The following is a 14,349-nucleotide window of genomic DNA, read 5'->3' on the forward strand; positions in this document are numbered from 1 at the left end:
CTTAATGAGGGGATGTTAAGGTGGGATTTCAGGGCTGGGTACAAACCTAGTAATAACCCGTAATCTTCCGGGCTGTCTCTTGCTACTAAACAGAAATTATTTGCCCCTTTCACTGGAAAGAAAATTGTAAAGTACCACGTAGCTTTACTAAGTCTTGACCTCTAATCAATACTCTCGATAAGAGTCTAAAACTACATTCCATTGAAATACTTTACCTGTGCTGGATCCTCCAGGCTGAGCGCCCACGTTCACCTGGCACTGCTCACGACACGTTCAAGGGCCAGTAATTGAGTGTGCGGACTAGCTGGGCCTGGAGGCCCAAGTTCTGGACAGCTCAGTGGTCATTCTTACTGAAGGCCACCGAAGAGGGTGGGCAGGGGCTCAAGGAGAGCTTCCTGCGTACCCTGCTCTAGACAGAAACAAGACCCCTCAGCTTGGTGCTGGGTGTCACTTCCCCGCCCGGAGACTTGAGTATGGCGCGCCACATTACTCACCCTTACGCACCCATCACTTCACCAAGTCGCCAGTGAACACCTACTGTGTGCTGGGACCTATATTTCCTAATTGTTCTGGAATAAGTACGCGTCGATGTAACATGGGGCGGGGAGTGATTCGGTCAGGACACACAGAAACAAATTGCTGTCATTTAATTACAGCAGAAAGTTCCAACGAGAAGGGTGCTTGACCGGTTTTGCCGCTGCACAAAGTGATTTGGGGGCGGAGGGGGCGGGGAACCGTGTGGCTCACAGAAAAAGCATAGGTCTGAGAATGAGGGAGCCTGACTGGGTTTCGATCCTGGCTGTGCGACCAGAAACAAGTCGCTAAACCCCTGTGTCTTTGTTCCGTCGTTCATGCAGTAATGAACATTTATCGAGAATCTCCGATGCATCTGAATCCATGCTTGATGCTGGAGACAGAGCAGCGAGTAAGTGAGATATGGTCCCGGCAGTCATGGAACTGCCAGTCTGTTTCAGGAGAAAATTAACAAGACAAGGAGCAATATAATAATTATGATGGTAACAGCCAACCTTTACTGAGCACTAAGTGCTGTTCAACAAGTTTTATATACTCATCAGCCCATTTAATTTTTACAGTAACTCCATAAGATATTACTGTTATTCCCATTTTACAGACAAGCAAACAGGCCTCATTTGCTCACAGACACATAGCTAGGAAATCACAGAGCCAGGACTTTGCCCCCACTGTGCGCTGCAGCCCGTTCTGTAGCTACCAGGGTCAGAGTCACCACGAATTAAATCAGGGCCATGAGAACATACTAAGGAGACTGGGCCCGGTCTCAGGGTGAAGGTAAGACTTCCCTGAGGCTGTGACATGTCACCCGAGACCCCCAAGGACAGGTAGAGATGAATCAGGCAGGGAGCAGGAGCAAGAGCTTCTGGCTGGAGAGGAGATAAAATGGCCGTGGAGAGCATGGCCTGCCGTTCCCAACTGGGTGGCATCGGTACTGCAGTCTCGGCATCGGCAATAACAGTGACTTCTTCCTCCCTCCCGCCCCCAGACACTCTTGGCAAGGGCACTTTACGACAACTGCCCTGACTGCTCCGACGAGCTGGCTTTCTGCAGGGGAGATATCCTCACCATCCTACAGCAGAACGTGCCACAGAGCGACGGCTGGTGGAAGTGTTTGCTCCATGGGAGGCAAGGCCTGGCTCCTGCCAACCGCCTCCAAGTCCTCACGGATGCCCCGGCAGACAGGCCCTGTCCCCCTCTCCTGAGAGCCCCGGAAGAAGCACTCCCCAGCTCCAAGGAGACCTACCAAGTGCCCACCCTGCTCAGCCCCCCGCCTCCAGGGCCGGTGTATGAGCAGATGAAGAGCTGGGTAGAAGGGCCCCCGCCACCCACAGCCCAAGTCTACGAACTCCCCGCCCCTCCTGCCAGTGCCAGGATCATCTGTGAAAAGACTCTAAGCTTCTCGAAACAGGTAAGCGTACCGCCAAGTGGAAGAGATAGGTCAAGCCGCATGTAACCCCAGGGGCTCACCGCACCCCCAAAATCACTGCTGTCCACTGGGCCAAACGTGCAAAATGGGAAACGGAGGGTCGGCGTGCTTGGGTGAGCTCACGCTTGGTACCCACTTTGGCTGTTGTTAACACTCTCAGCGACCCCCGTGACCCCCCGACTCTCCAGGCATGTGCACTTTGTGGGAAACTGAGTGCTTCGTCCTGCGGTGCTTGAAAGCATTATGGATGTTCACGGTGGCCTTTCATCACCCTAGAAAGGAACACTAGGACTGCTGATGACCAAAGGGGGTGTCGAATTTCCCTGGGTTCAAAGGCAAGAAATTACCCATCGGATTTAAAATATATATTCTCTTCCATCCAGAAACTTTAATTCCAGAATTGGTACAGAAATGCACGGGAAGGCAAATGTATATCTGGATGGGGAGGCCACGGATATTATGGCATTATTCATTATAAGGAAAACTCGAAGATGCCTAAGTGTGTGTTAGTGGCAGATTGGTTACACATATCTTTGCAACAAACTCCTGTGCAATTGTGAAAAAAAGATGAGGTAGTTCATGCGGTGTTTATACAGGGGGATAAAGAGCCACTTAAAAACCAGGCAAACAAACAAAAACTAAAATCAAAAATTCTGTGTGTGTATGTGTACGTGCATGCATGTTGTAACAATACACACCCCGACAGTGGTTACCCTGAGGACGTGGCACCGGGTATGCAGAAGGCGAAAGAAAGCATTAAGTGGGGACTTTTACTTTATTCACACCTCTGTCCCCAGCACCTAGGACCGGGCCCGGCATGCGGTGGGTGCCCATAAATATTTGGTGAGCTAAGAGGTTAGGAAGTTGATGTGTGTGTTATGGCATAGAGTATGTATTACATCTGCGATTTTAGAAATAGCAGTTTTAAAAAACGGAGGAAAAGAAGCCCTCGAAATGCAGAATGCAAACATTTTTTAAAGAAGGAAAGAAGTTAAAAAAAAAAAGGAAAAATAGAACACCCTTTCCCTCCCAGCCCCGGCCCTCATGAGGTGTTAAGAATGCAGAACAGATTCGCGTGGTCGTTTCCTGCCATCGTGCACTTGGCTTTCAGCTCAGACGACACACGTCGCCTGATCACAGCCCTGGGCAGAGCTCCTGGCTCCTAAAAGGAAAACAGGCGGTGTCCCTAATACCCAACACAGTGCTCAAGAAACATTTGCCGAATGAATGGGGTGACCAGCTACAACATAAGGCTTCATAACCCTGGACTTCAACTTCTAGACTGATGCCGGTGTGCAAGGAGAGAGTTTAATCTCAACAGAAAAGGCTTGGGCATTCGCTGTAAAGGTTGTCCTTGACATGAAGTGTGTCACCAGTTGGAGTCCTCGCTCATGTAGCCTGTGGCAGTCGGACAGAAACCACGGCCCCCGACGGGGAACTCACAAACCCGGGCTCCTTGCCGTCGGGGTTCTTGAGGCAGCCCCAGTAAAACACCCCAGGGGGACTTTCCTGCCTTGCTTCCTGCTGAAGTTCCCCCCGTTGCCACCCTGTCTCCATTTCGCTCCCTCCGTCCCCTTTTTTTATTGCCTTCTCTGAGCTTGGGGGGTCCCTTAGAGCCATAGATGCCACCTATATCGTGAGAGGGGCGGACCCCATCATTTCGAAGGTCACCTCCAGTTGTGCCGTTTGACGATTCTAAATACTTTTACTGCTGCTTCTACTACAAGAGTGGAGGAACTGGAAGAAATGGAAGATGATAATCAGGAATCTTTCGATCCACGAAACGGGCAGGCATCTCCTTCCCTCTTGGGTGTTGGAGCCGTTAGCCCTGTGCCTGAGGCTGCCTGAGAAATACGCCCTGAGCAGAAGCGGTCGTGGGTAGAGCTAGTCCCTGAGCTTTGAGCGGTGTTCCCGCCGGCAGTTCACAGGCTTGGAACACGAGTGGGCCAGCCCATGTCACAGACGCCCTTCGTTCCCGGGTTGACTATGTCCAGGTTAATGTTGGCCAAAAGTTAAAAACCAAGAAGGTGGAGACATGTCACTTTGCGCCAGTTGTCCTAAGAGAGGAGTCCACGCGTCAGTAGCTGGAAGAGCCCTCTGTGGGCCTCTAGGTCAGAGCAATCCTTCATGTCGCAAATGAGGAAGCGGATGCCTGGGGACGTGGACAGGGCTATCCAGGGGCTCGTGGGCGATGAAGACCAGAGACTAAGGCTCCCTCGTCGTGTCTGCGTGTCCGCCTGCACCCCCAGACTGCCGACACCCAGAGGCAGAGCCCTTACATGCCCTCGACATATATTTCTCCGCCTCTGGCAACACTGTCTAGTCTTTGCATTGACCTTTCGTTGAAGATTAACCTATAAATCCTACGGATACAGCTCAGTCACTAGTACCCAGATCAAGAAACAGAACGAAATTGATGCCCCTCACGCCTCCTCCCAGTCACTTCCCCCCGGTCACCACTATTCTGTTTTACTTTTTCTTCCAACTTCCTCAATACAATGTGGAGGCCTGACTTCTTCCTGTTGTTGTTGAATCACCAAATAGAGAACATACTTTGCTTTTGGTTTAAATTCAGGAGGGAATCTTTAGTATTTCAAGTGGAAAGGGTCAGATTTCCTGATGAAATTGCTCTAGGACCCACGCGTTCCCAAACTGGAGTTTCCTTCTGATTCCTTAAACCTTTCGAAACCGCGTTTCTCAGATGTTCCTGAATTGATCGCCTCCCGTCTCGAACCCACGTTTTCCAAGAAACGCTGGGCATTTTTGAACTGGCTTCCTTTCACCTGAAACCCCATACCCAGGAAAGTCCCTTTGCTCCCTGTAGGTATTCTGTAGGCAGAGGTGGCTATCGAACATAATATGGGCCTGGGATCGCAGGGGAGTAGCGGTCAATGGGCAGCCTCTGGGGAGGCTGCAGGGTGGGAGAGAGCTCGGTGTGTTGGAACACATGGGTGACGTGTCCTTTCCTGCGGTCCTTTTTTCTCCCCCAGGCCCTCCTCACGGTTCCCAGACCTGCCCGGGCCTCCTCGCCAGCTCTGCCCGCCCAGCTGTATGACGTGCCTACCCAGAGCCGGGGTCCCCCAGCCCTGCAGGTGAGCCTTGCCCTCGGCCCTGCTCCCCACGGGCCTCTCTGCCCAGAGCGTGAGATCCTCGGCGTCATGCAGACGTTACATTTCAGCTTCACCCACGGAGGGCTCTGGGCATCCGTCCGCTCCGGGTACCAAAGGGCGCGTCACCTCTCAGAAGCCAGCTCTGTGCCCAAGGAGTCCAGACTTGCTCAAGAGAATCTTATGACTATTTGAATGCTGGAGATTTTTTAAATTTTTACTTTTCTTTCATAATAGATATTTCACATCTATGTACACACACATACGTATGCATTTTTTTAAAAACAGTATTTTGAAAGATATACATCTCAGTCTTAACATGATCGTGGGTTATCTTAACATTGATTATCCCTAGAGGATGAAATATTTGGTCTTTTTAAAACTTATCTGTAAGTAGGGGGAAAATCAAATTCATAAGGCGTGCTTCATGTAACGGGGAAATCGTTCATTTCTTAGCCCAGCCACACTGCCCAGTGGCTGCTTTTACTCGGCGCCATCAGAGCTTAGAGATCACCAGGAGTCCTAACCGCAGGGCTGCCCGGCCCTACCGCACCCCAGACTCTGTGTGATGTCTGGGTGGGCCCAGCAAAAAGGATTTTAAAGCTCCAGGTGATTCGATGGTGCAGCCAGGGCTGAGACTGACATTCTAGTCTAAAGTAACCTTCAGGCTGGCTGTGACCTTCTGGTCACTCACGGGTAACAAGAAGTCGCATGAGCCTCAGGCCACTCATGTCCAGCCTCATCCTCCTGAGACTCTCTCCCCCATTCACACAGTTCGTGCTCCACCTCACCTGTGATCCACGTCCGGTCCCTGGGAAACGCACACACACGCATGCTCCCTTTGTCACCACGGCCTCCAGGAGCGCAGGGTGAGCTGGCACTCACCGCGGGCACCAAAGCTCTAAATGAAGATACCATCGCGTGACTGCCTCACTCACCTTCCCCTCACTCTGCTGATCCTGTTTTTATTTAAAACGTGGATTTCACTCGTCATCATTTTTTTTCACATTAATTGTGATTTTTAAAAAGAGCGCATTAAAATATTATTTACCTCGATCACCGAGTTTTCTGGTGCCCCCTGAAGATATCGTGCCCAGGCCTAGTGCTACACTCTCCTCACCCTGGTCCCAGCCCTGGGTGTGTACATGTCGTTTGGCTGAGTGTCTAGTAGCTAATAGGCACTCAGTAAATATTTGCAGCCTGAATACATGAGTGATAAGCTCAGGAAAATTTCTACTGAGAAAGGCAAACGAGCAGGACCGTGAAGCCCAATCTCATTTATTCTTCTTTAATTCCCTCTCAAGGCTCTGAGCTGCCATCTTTAACTCAGGCAGCCGTGGCTCATTCTGTCTACAGTTTGCCCACTTTCCGTTGAGAGGGCATCTTTTTAATGCACAAAGTCCACTATTGAAATGACCCCCACGGCGGCCCATAAGCTCCCGCCGGAGGGCATCATGACCAAAAGCCCCGAAATCTTCAGTGATTTGCTTTTCCGTTTGGAAAACAAAAAAACAAACAAAAAACGCTGGCAAGGGAGAGTTTGTGATGGGTAGCCATCAGGAAGGAAACAGGCACATCGTCTTCCTTTGTGGTCTTTCTCCAGGAGCCGAAGAAGCAGCAGTTATACGACATACCCACCAGCGCCCAAAAGGCAGGATGCAGTCCCCCCGCCGGCCAACAAAGCGTAAGTATGATGCGGTCCTGAGATTCGATGCTGTGAAAACCTCAGCATCCTCCAGGACATTGAATAGCTTGGTCAGAGTGAGGGCGGCAGCTTCCTCGCGGCAGACCTCTTCTCTCCCGCCCCCCGAAGTGCAGTGGCGTTCAGGAACAGGGCAGGCTGTGTGGTTGGAGCACATCCTCTCACTTCTGATTCTATTACAGACTTAGCATGCGTATTCAGATAACTCCGGCAAAGGGCCCAGTGCGGTGCGTGGCACAGGGCGAGGCCTCGGACAAACGCTTCTGCTTGTTTTAGAGCTCAGAGACATGCCGTGTTACACTGGGTTTTTATTTGTATATGGGAGGAATGCCTTAATTTAAAATCCATGTCATCCGTGTTTAGATTTGGATTCTGTCACATGTATATGCTAAACATGCGTACGCCCAAGCTTATCGGGGAAGGCTTTGCAAAAGGGGTGCCATCTCACGAGGGCTGCATAGGGGTTTGTTAGATGCAAAGGAAAGGGTCGGGGGAGCATTCAGAGCAGAGGACCTGTTTGGGCGAAATCAGATGTCGCGGGATAGAGTGACCGTTCTAAGTTTCGGGAAAGGTAAACAGCCTGGGCGGCTGGACCTACGGGGAGGGTGGCGGCAGGCACGATGGAGGCATGATGGAGGTGGAGAGAAAGAAGGCTCAGAGGGAGGGCGGGAGCAGACGGGAAGGCAGCGGCGATCCAAAGCCGCCGAGGAAGCTGGAGCAGGAAGGTGGCCGTCAGATTTTTCCGACGCGCAGTGCCCAGCACTTAGAAGGTCCTCGGCATCCTACACGTGTGCCACATGAGTCGCTCACACCACTTCTTGTTGCTGCTAAACTGGGTGACTTTGTGTGGCTCTTCACAGAGGCAGAGTGTTCCCGTGACATCAACAGTGGCCTTGAGGAAGGCCTGCTACAACACCTTACCAAACCCTCAGAAATCGGAATGGCTTTACGACACTCCGGTGCCTCCAGAAAAAGCCGATGGAAGAAATGCATCTCTAACCAGCTTTGTGGAAAAATCGGGACCCCATACTCTCCCCACGTGTACGTCCAGTTTCCACAGTCCTCCGAATACCAGAGCAAGGTCCCTCACTCCAGACCTGCATAAAAATGTGTCCATGCAGAAAAAACTCAGCGTTCCAGAAATTCCTCCTCATAGCTTTCTGGTACCCAGAGACACCTTCCCTTCGGACGAAAGTGTCGACTACGAGGTTCCTTCAAGTTTTCTGGTTCTGCGAGTGGAGCAGCAGAACACCAAGCCAAACATTTATGACGTCCCTAAAGCTGTACCGACCGTCCCTCAGGCTGTGAAGGAGCCGGAGAAAGCTGACGGGGCTCCGCAGAACCCCGTGGACCATAACAGCTCGTGGTTCCCCAGACAGGCCACGTGGCTCTCTCCGGAGCCGGACAGGTCGTCCGTCAACAGTTCTGACAGCAGGGCCAGCGTCGTGTCTTCATGCTCCTCCGCATCCACGGACTCTTCATCCAGCTGCTTCTCGGAGGAGTCAGCAAAGGAGCCCTCCTTGGACCTGGACTCGGCCAAAGGGACGGTAATGGCTCTCCAGCAAAAGGTGGCCAGCGCCGTCGCGGGCCTGATGCTCTTTGTAAGTAGGAAGTGGAGGTTCAGAGACAACCTGGAGGCCAACATCGACGCAATCCACAGGGCCACCGACCACATAGAAGAATCTTTGAGAGAATTCCTAGATTTTGCCCGTGGAGTCTGTGGCACCGCCTGTAACCTCACCAACAGTAACCTTCAGGCCAGAATCAGGGAGCAGCTACAGACAGTCTCCAACTCCTACAGGTCCTGCTCGAAACCAAGGACAGCCTGGATAGCTGCAACTGGTCCCTGGAAGTCCTGGTGATGGACGAAGTCCAAAGCAGCCCGGATGACCTTGAGAGATTTGTCATGGTGGCGCGGATGGTTCCAGAAGACATCAAGAGGTTTGCCTCCATGCTCATTGCCAATGCGAGGCTCCTCTTCAAGCGGAATTGTGAAAAGGAAGAGACCGCGCATTTGACCCCAAATGCAGGATTCAAGCTTGCAAAATGCATCCAGCTTCCCCAAAGGGAAGTGGAATTCCCCCAAAGGAGTGCCCCTTCTATTAAACAGAGGCAAAGCGAACTCTCCCCTGAACTCTTAAAGGAAAATTGGACAAACGCCTGTGAACAGGTGAGTTCAGAGTCCCGAGAAGTACAATATAAAGGGGCTTCAGCGTTTATCCGGAGTGGTCGCCCGTAAGTTAGATGCTGAAAATCTCTCAATAGTCACATAGGCTTTGGGAGACACTGGTTCCATTTTTCCAAAAATAAAATTCATGAAAGTAAAATTCTAGATGCAATATTATTTATTAAGAAGCACGGTAAATAGTATTAAGGCACGTAAGCCGTCTTCTGGAAATTTGGGGCTTTTCAGTTTACCTCTGATAACTAAGATTACAAAGAATTTTAAAAGCCTTTTAAAATCCATCCTCTGAGCAAATATCTTAATCTCACCATCAAGTTTTCTTGCATTTTTTGAAAGTTATAAATTGAGTCATTGTCAGCGTGTTTCTTAGAAACGGAAGAGGAAGTATAAACACGCTTCCAAACACGCTTCCACATCATGCACGGTCTTAGCAGCCTCCACACTGCAGTTACTCTTAAAAACACTTTGCTGCATGACTTCAGATGCTCTAGAAAAAGAACCTTTAGTTCAAGCAAGTCTTAAGCACAGTTCAAGCACAGCAGGCCACCTGGGGGCTGTGTCAGGCGATCATTTGGCACTTTCAACCCCAGTCTTAGTATTCTGCTGAAATGCCCAGTGTGCTGTAAGGGCTATAACACATTCTAGAGAAGCTAGAAATGTAAATGTTTTGAATTTCCCAATTAAACTACACACGTGTGTGTGTGTGTATATAGTTATAAACATATACATGACTTTTTAAAAAAACTGTGTGTCATTGTACTAAGCCATGTTGGTAGATGAAATTCAACCCTCGGGCAGCCCAAGTGTTCTTTGTTGGGAAAAGACATCAGTAGCCAGAACAAAAATATGAAGAGGAAATGCTCACGCGTTAAAGTGGCCTTAAACAGCTGTATGATAGCGTGAAAGCACTCCAGTGGGTAATTCAAAAGGATTGTATTTTTCAGAAGTTGCCTAACCTAGAAGAGAAACAAAGGTTGGATGAAAACGAAGCCTTAGAAGCACAGGTGAGCAATACCGCCCACGCTCCACACGCTTTATCCCTAGAGATGTTTCCTGCTATGAGTAATTCCACAGTAGAGCCGTGGCCCACGCGGGAGGAGAATTGGGCTTTGCGATAGTGTTTCCTTTTGGTTGCAAAAGAACCCTAGAGATGAACGACCCAGTGAGCCCCGGGGCCTGGCACGTGACCCTTTACCCGTTCGTGAAGCCATGCGGGGTGCTCTGCAAAGCAGGCGTGACATGGCTGTAAAGAACTCGGGCTCACGTTCCCTTTGACGTGGTCCCCGAATGCTTCTGGTTACGACGCAAAGACCCTGGTGTCCTGAGCACCTCCTGCGGACCCCCGTCCCGTCTCCCTCAGGGAGGTTTGTGTCTGGGCTCACACCGATGCCCCTTCACTGTCTCGCATAGTAATTAATACACGGCCGTGTCCTCAGTGGCCACGGGGTTCAGCTGCAGGGAGAACTGGCTCTGGGACATGTCTCTGGAGACAGAGATGGGGCTCTTGAGGGAAGGGTTATGTGCTGTGCCGCCACCATAAGTGATGCACCCCGTCCACTCCAGCCCCTTCCCGGGGGGCTGGCGGGTCCAGCTCCAGCGGTATTTAGTGGCGATAGAGTGACCAGAGACAGTGCAAACTGAGACGAGCACAGCCTGCTGATGGAACCTATCTCTTATCTGTTGTTTTTTCTCCTTCTCCAGGACCCCAGCTCTCCTCCCCGCCGGCCTTTGAGTCAGCAGGACCCCGAGAAGAAAATCCACCTCTCAGAACACTGCCGGCTCTATTTCGGGGCGCTCTTCAAAGCCATCGGTGTCTTTCACAGCAGCCTCCGCCACGGCCAGCCCCCCGAGGTCTTCATCGCGCACAGCAAGCTGATCATCATGGTGGGACAGAAGCTGGTGGACACGCTGTGCAAGGAGACGCAGGACAGGGACCTGCGCAACGAGATCCTCTGCAGCAGCAACCACCTCTGCAACCTGCTCAAGAACCTAGCCCTGGCCACCAAGCACGCCGTGCTCAAGTACCCGAGCCCCACAGCCCTGGGGCACCTCCAGGCCGAGGCCGAGAAGCTGGAGCAGCACACGCGGCAGTTCAGAGGGACGCTGGAGTGAGCTTCCCTCCCGTGCAACTCTGTCCCACGGGACAAGGCAGCCTGGGGGTACGCGATGGGCGGAAGTAATCACGGCGCCCAAAGCAGGTGTTCTCAGTGTCTGGGCAACCCCAGCGCATTGGCTTACCCCACGAGAGCCAGGGAAGAGAGGCGGCCGTTAAGTAAGGACCGTGTATAAAGTGAAGTGTGGAAACCGGTTTGTAGATTGTTTAAATGTGTGCCTGTTTTAAATTCATTCATTCAGTATTTATTTATTGGGCACCTACTATACGTCAGATTCTAGGTGTTGGACAAATAGCAGTAAATTAAACAGAAGCCTTGCCTTAAGGGAGTTTACGTTCTAGTGGGGAGACACAATAAAGTGGTGGAGAAATACACATAAAATATATCAGGTGCTAAGGAGAAAATAAAGTAGGAGAGAAGAATGAGACTTATTTTCGAATGATTAATTTCTTTTGCATCGTTAGGTAATATAATCAGCATTACATTTTGGACTGAATTAATTCTGTAAGATTGGTATGAATCATGTATCTGTGTCTTACACCAAATATATACATATGTACATATATATATATATATATATGCTATTTTGTCCAAGTTCAAGATGCATATTTGAACTTGGATAAGATAAAATAGCATATATTTGCAACCTAACATTTTGTTAGGTTTCCTTTTAACTTATTTTGTACATTATAGAGTCTGTGTTGATAAATTCAATATGTTCCATCAGCAAAGTTTTATACCTCGACGGTCTCAAATCTGTTGTCATTTATAATATTATGTAAATATAAACATGAGTTGAAACATCCTTCGCGGCAGTCCTTCCTCTGGAAAGTCTTTGATCTGTGTTTCCTGGGTTCCAATGTTGCTTCTGCTATTCAAATGCTTCTCCCCAGAGTGTTTAGGGAGGTGCAGTAGAGGCCACAGTCTCGTGCGAAAGGCTAACGGGAAAATCAAAGCCATCGCCTATCGCGGTACAGCCAGGAAGTGTCGCGTGAACAGGACGCCCTCCCCCGGGCACAGATCTAAAAGTGGCTCGGAGTGCCCCTCCTCTTCCTCAGACCACCCCCTCTTCTCCTAGCAGCTGGGCCTTTTGCTCATGTTGCTATGGTTACATCATCCCTACTTCACCTCAAGTGAAGGCGCACGTTCCTGTATGTATCCCAGCCGTGGAACACCTTGCCTGGAAAGAGCATCTGCAACCTGGAAGTCACCTGAAATGGTACCAGGTCCAGTTCTCAACCGCTGCTCTGCACTTAGTAGGCGCTTTAAAATTGTTGGTGGCTGGAAGGCTGGTTGCTTTCACCATTAGTTCCCAGGTTCCTAGAGAAGGAGTCCACTCGGCGAGGCTTGGTTTCCTGGACCGCAACGGAGAGCCCCAACTTCTCTGAACAGCTGTGACGTGCATCGGCTAAGATCCCTTCTGTTACACATGATCGAAAAAACACATCTAGTCTGTCTTAAGCAATAAAGGAAATTTATCAACTCAAGTATTTTAAAATAATCCAGGGGCGGACTGACCCAGACCAGCCGGTTCGGGGTGATCCAACAGCATCTGCAGGCCGTGTTTCTCCATCCCACTTTTTCTAGGTCAACTCTCACGGTTGCAAGGTGGCTGCCCCACATCGTATCTGGTGCCAGACCCTCGAAGCTCTGGCGAGCAGGGCATGTGATAACCAGGGGGACCTAGACCTGGAATTCCCCCCCCTCCTCCCCCTGCCACGTGTCTTGAGAAAGGGGCGGCTCTGCCAAGACTGTGAAACATTTGAGATTTTCCCCCTATTTCAGATTAAGCTCAGCCTGCCACAGTTTCATAGAGGCTGACAGAAGACATGAGATTCTGGGGTCAAAGACTGTGTCGGGGGTCCCCAAGACCACTCTGTGGCCCAATGATTCGGTAGGAGGATGCCCAGGACTCAGCATAGAGTCCTGCTCATGGCCATGATCTATCACAGCAAAAGAAAAGGGTGGGCAGGGGGAGTGTGCAGCGGAAACCAGGCTCAAGCTGCCAAGAGTCCCCACCCGGGAGCCACACAGGACACCCTTCTTCTCCTCTAGTAATGAGCTGTGACGACGCATGTGCGACGTCGCCAGCCAGGGAAGCTCATGAGAGCCCCAGCACCCAGGGCTTTATTGGGGCTGATCGTGTGGGCAGCCTCTGCGTGGCACAGGCACCCAGTTCCAGACCCGCAGAAGGAAAGCAGGTGTTCAGCATGAGTCGCGTGGTTCATACAACCAGTGGAGACCACTGAGCCATTCTTGTCAACTCTGGGGGTGCTGGGAACCCTCCCAGGTCCAAGTTCCTGTACAACCAAAGGCCAGACTCGCAAGGGCAGCCTAATATCCTAGTTTACTAAGGACGTAAGTCAAGGCTGTTCTGTCGACTCTTGTGCACAGGAAAGAACTTTTCTTACACCATCGGGAGAGCTTTCACTTCATATTTACACCCCTCCCCGAGTTCCCACGGGCAATGCGAAGGTGGCCACGCATTGCCGTGCACACAATGGGTTATATCAAGGCCAAGGAACTCTAAGCACAGAAAACCCCGATCTGCACAAGCCTGATGAAGCTTTAGGTCCGAGGGCGATGGTATCTTTTTATTATGTTGAGCAGCGAACAAGCCTGCCCTTCTGCTCTGGAGGGAGATGCGACCTCTGTCTGTCCTCTGAGCGTGCTTGAAGTGATGGATAGCCCAAAACAAGATGCCACTAATGCCTCTGCTCAGAAGACATGAAGCAAGGCAAGAGACCCCTGGAGAACTGCGTCCCGCCCAGCAGGAGCTCCCAGCAAAGTCAGGAGGGAAGTGGGGGACGAAAGGGGGTTCCTGCAGGGACACACCCATATCTGTCTGCCCCAGTGGGCAAAATGACCTTTCACACAACAATAACAACAGCACGTGTGTGTTAAGTGATTAGCACAGTTCCAGACACTGTTCTAATGCTTGAAGTGTCTCAACTCATTTAGTGCTTCCTAAGTGATATAGTCTCCAATAGGTAATGAACAGGTCTCTATCGGTATCAGAATACTATGTGTGTATGTACATGTGTGCATAGATAGATATAATTACATCTGGAGATAGATATCTATATAGCTATGTTTATCCATCTACTTTGGGGGAATGAGTTCAAAGCAAGGACCCTCGTTGACGGAGTACCAAACCGCTGGGTTTAAAACAATGAAAACTGCTCTTGGCTAAATGTGTTGGCTTCTTCATTTTTTCTTTTGAAAGAGCAGTTATGGGATGAGTTTCCACTGATAAATTCAATAGGATACTGACCTCTGAA

At 50.5% G+C, this 14,349-nt stretch overlaps 1 protein-coding gene across 1 annotated transcript in view; it reads left to right on the plus strand.

Moving 5' to 3' along the window:
• The window catches only part of CASS4 (Cas scaffold protein family member 4), a 29,872-nt gene extending 16,295 nt beyond the window's left edge, over positions 1-13,577 (plus strand). The window contains 7 exon segments of the mRNA XM_039863731.1: positions 1,520-1,942; positions 4,951-5,052; positions 6,671-6,751; positions 7,630-8,566; positions 8,569-8,939; positions 9,899-9,958; positions 10,656-13,577. Coding sequence (XP_039719665.1) covers positions 1,520-1,942; positions 4,951-5,052; positions 6,671-6,751; positions 7,630-8,566; positions 8,569-8,939; positions 9,899-9,958; positions 10,656-11,066 — 2,385 coding nt within the window. The 3' untranslated portion in view covers positions 11,067-13,577.
• The last annotated feature ends 772 nt before the right edge of the window (positions 13,578-14,349 follow it).

This window comes from Pteropus medius, unplaced genomic scaffold (assembly GCF_902729225.1).
Source record: "Pteropus medius unplaced genomic scaffold, Ma_sr-lr_union100, whole genome shotgun sequence".
Lineage (NCBI taxonomy): Eukaryota > Metazoa > Chordata > Mammalia > Chiroptera > Pteropodidae > Pteropus > Pteropus medius.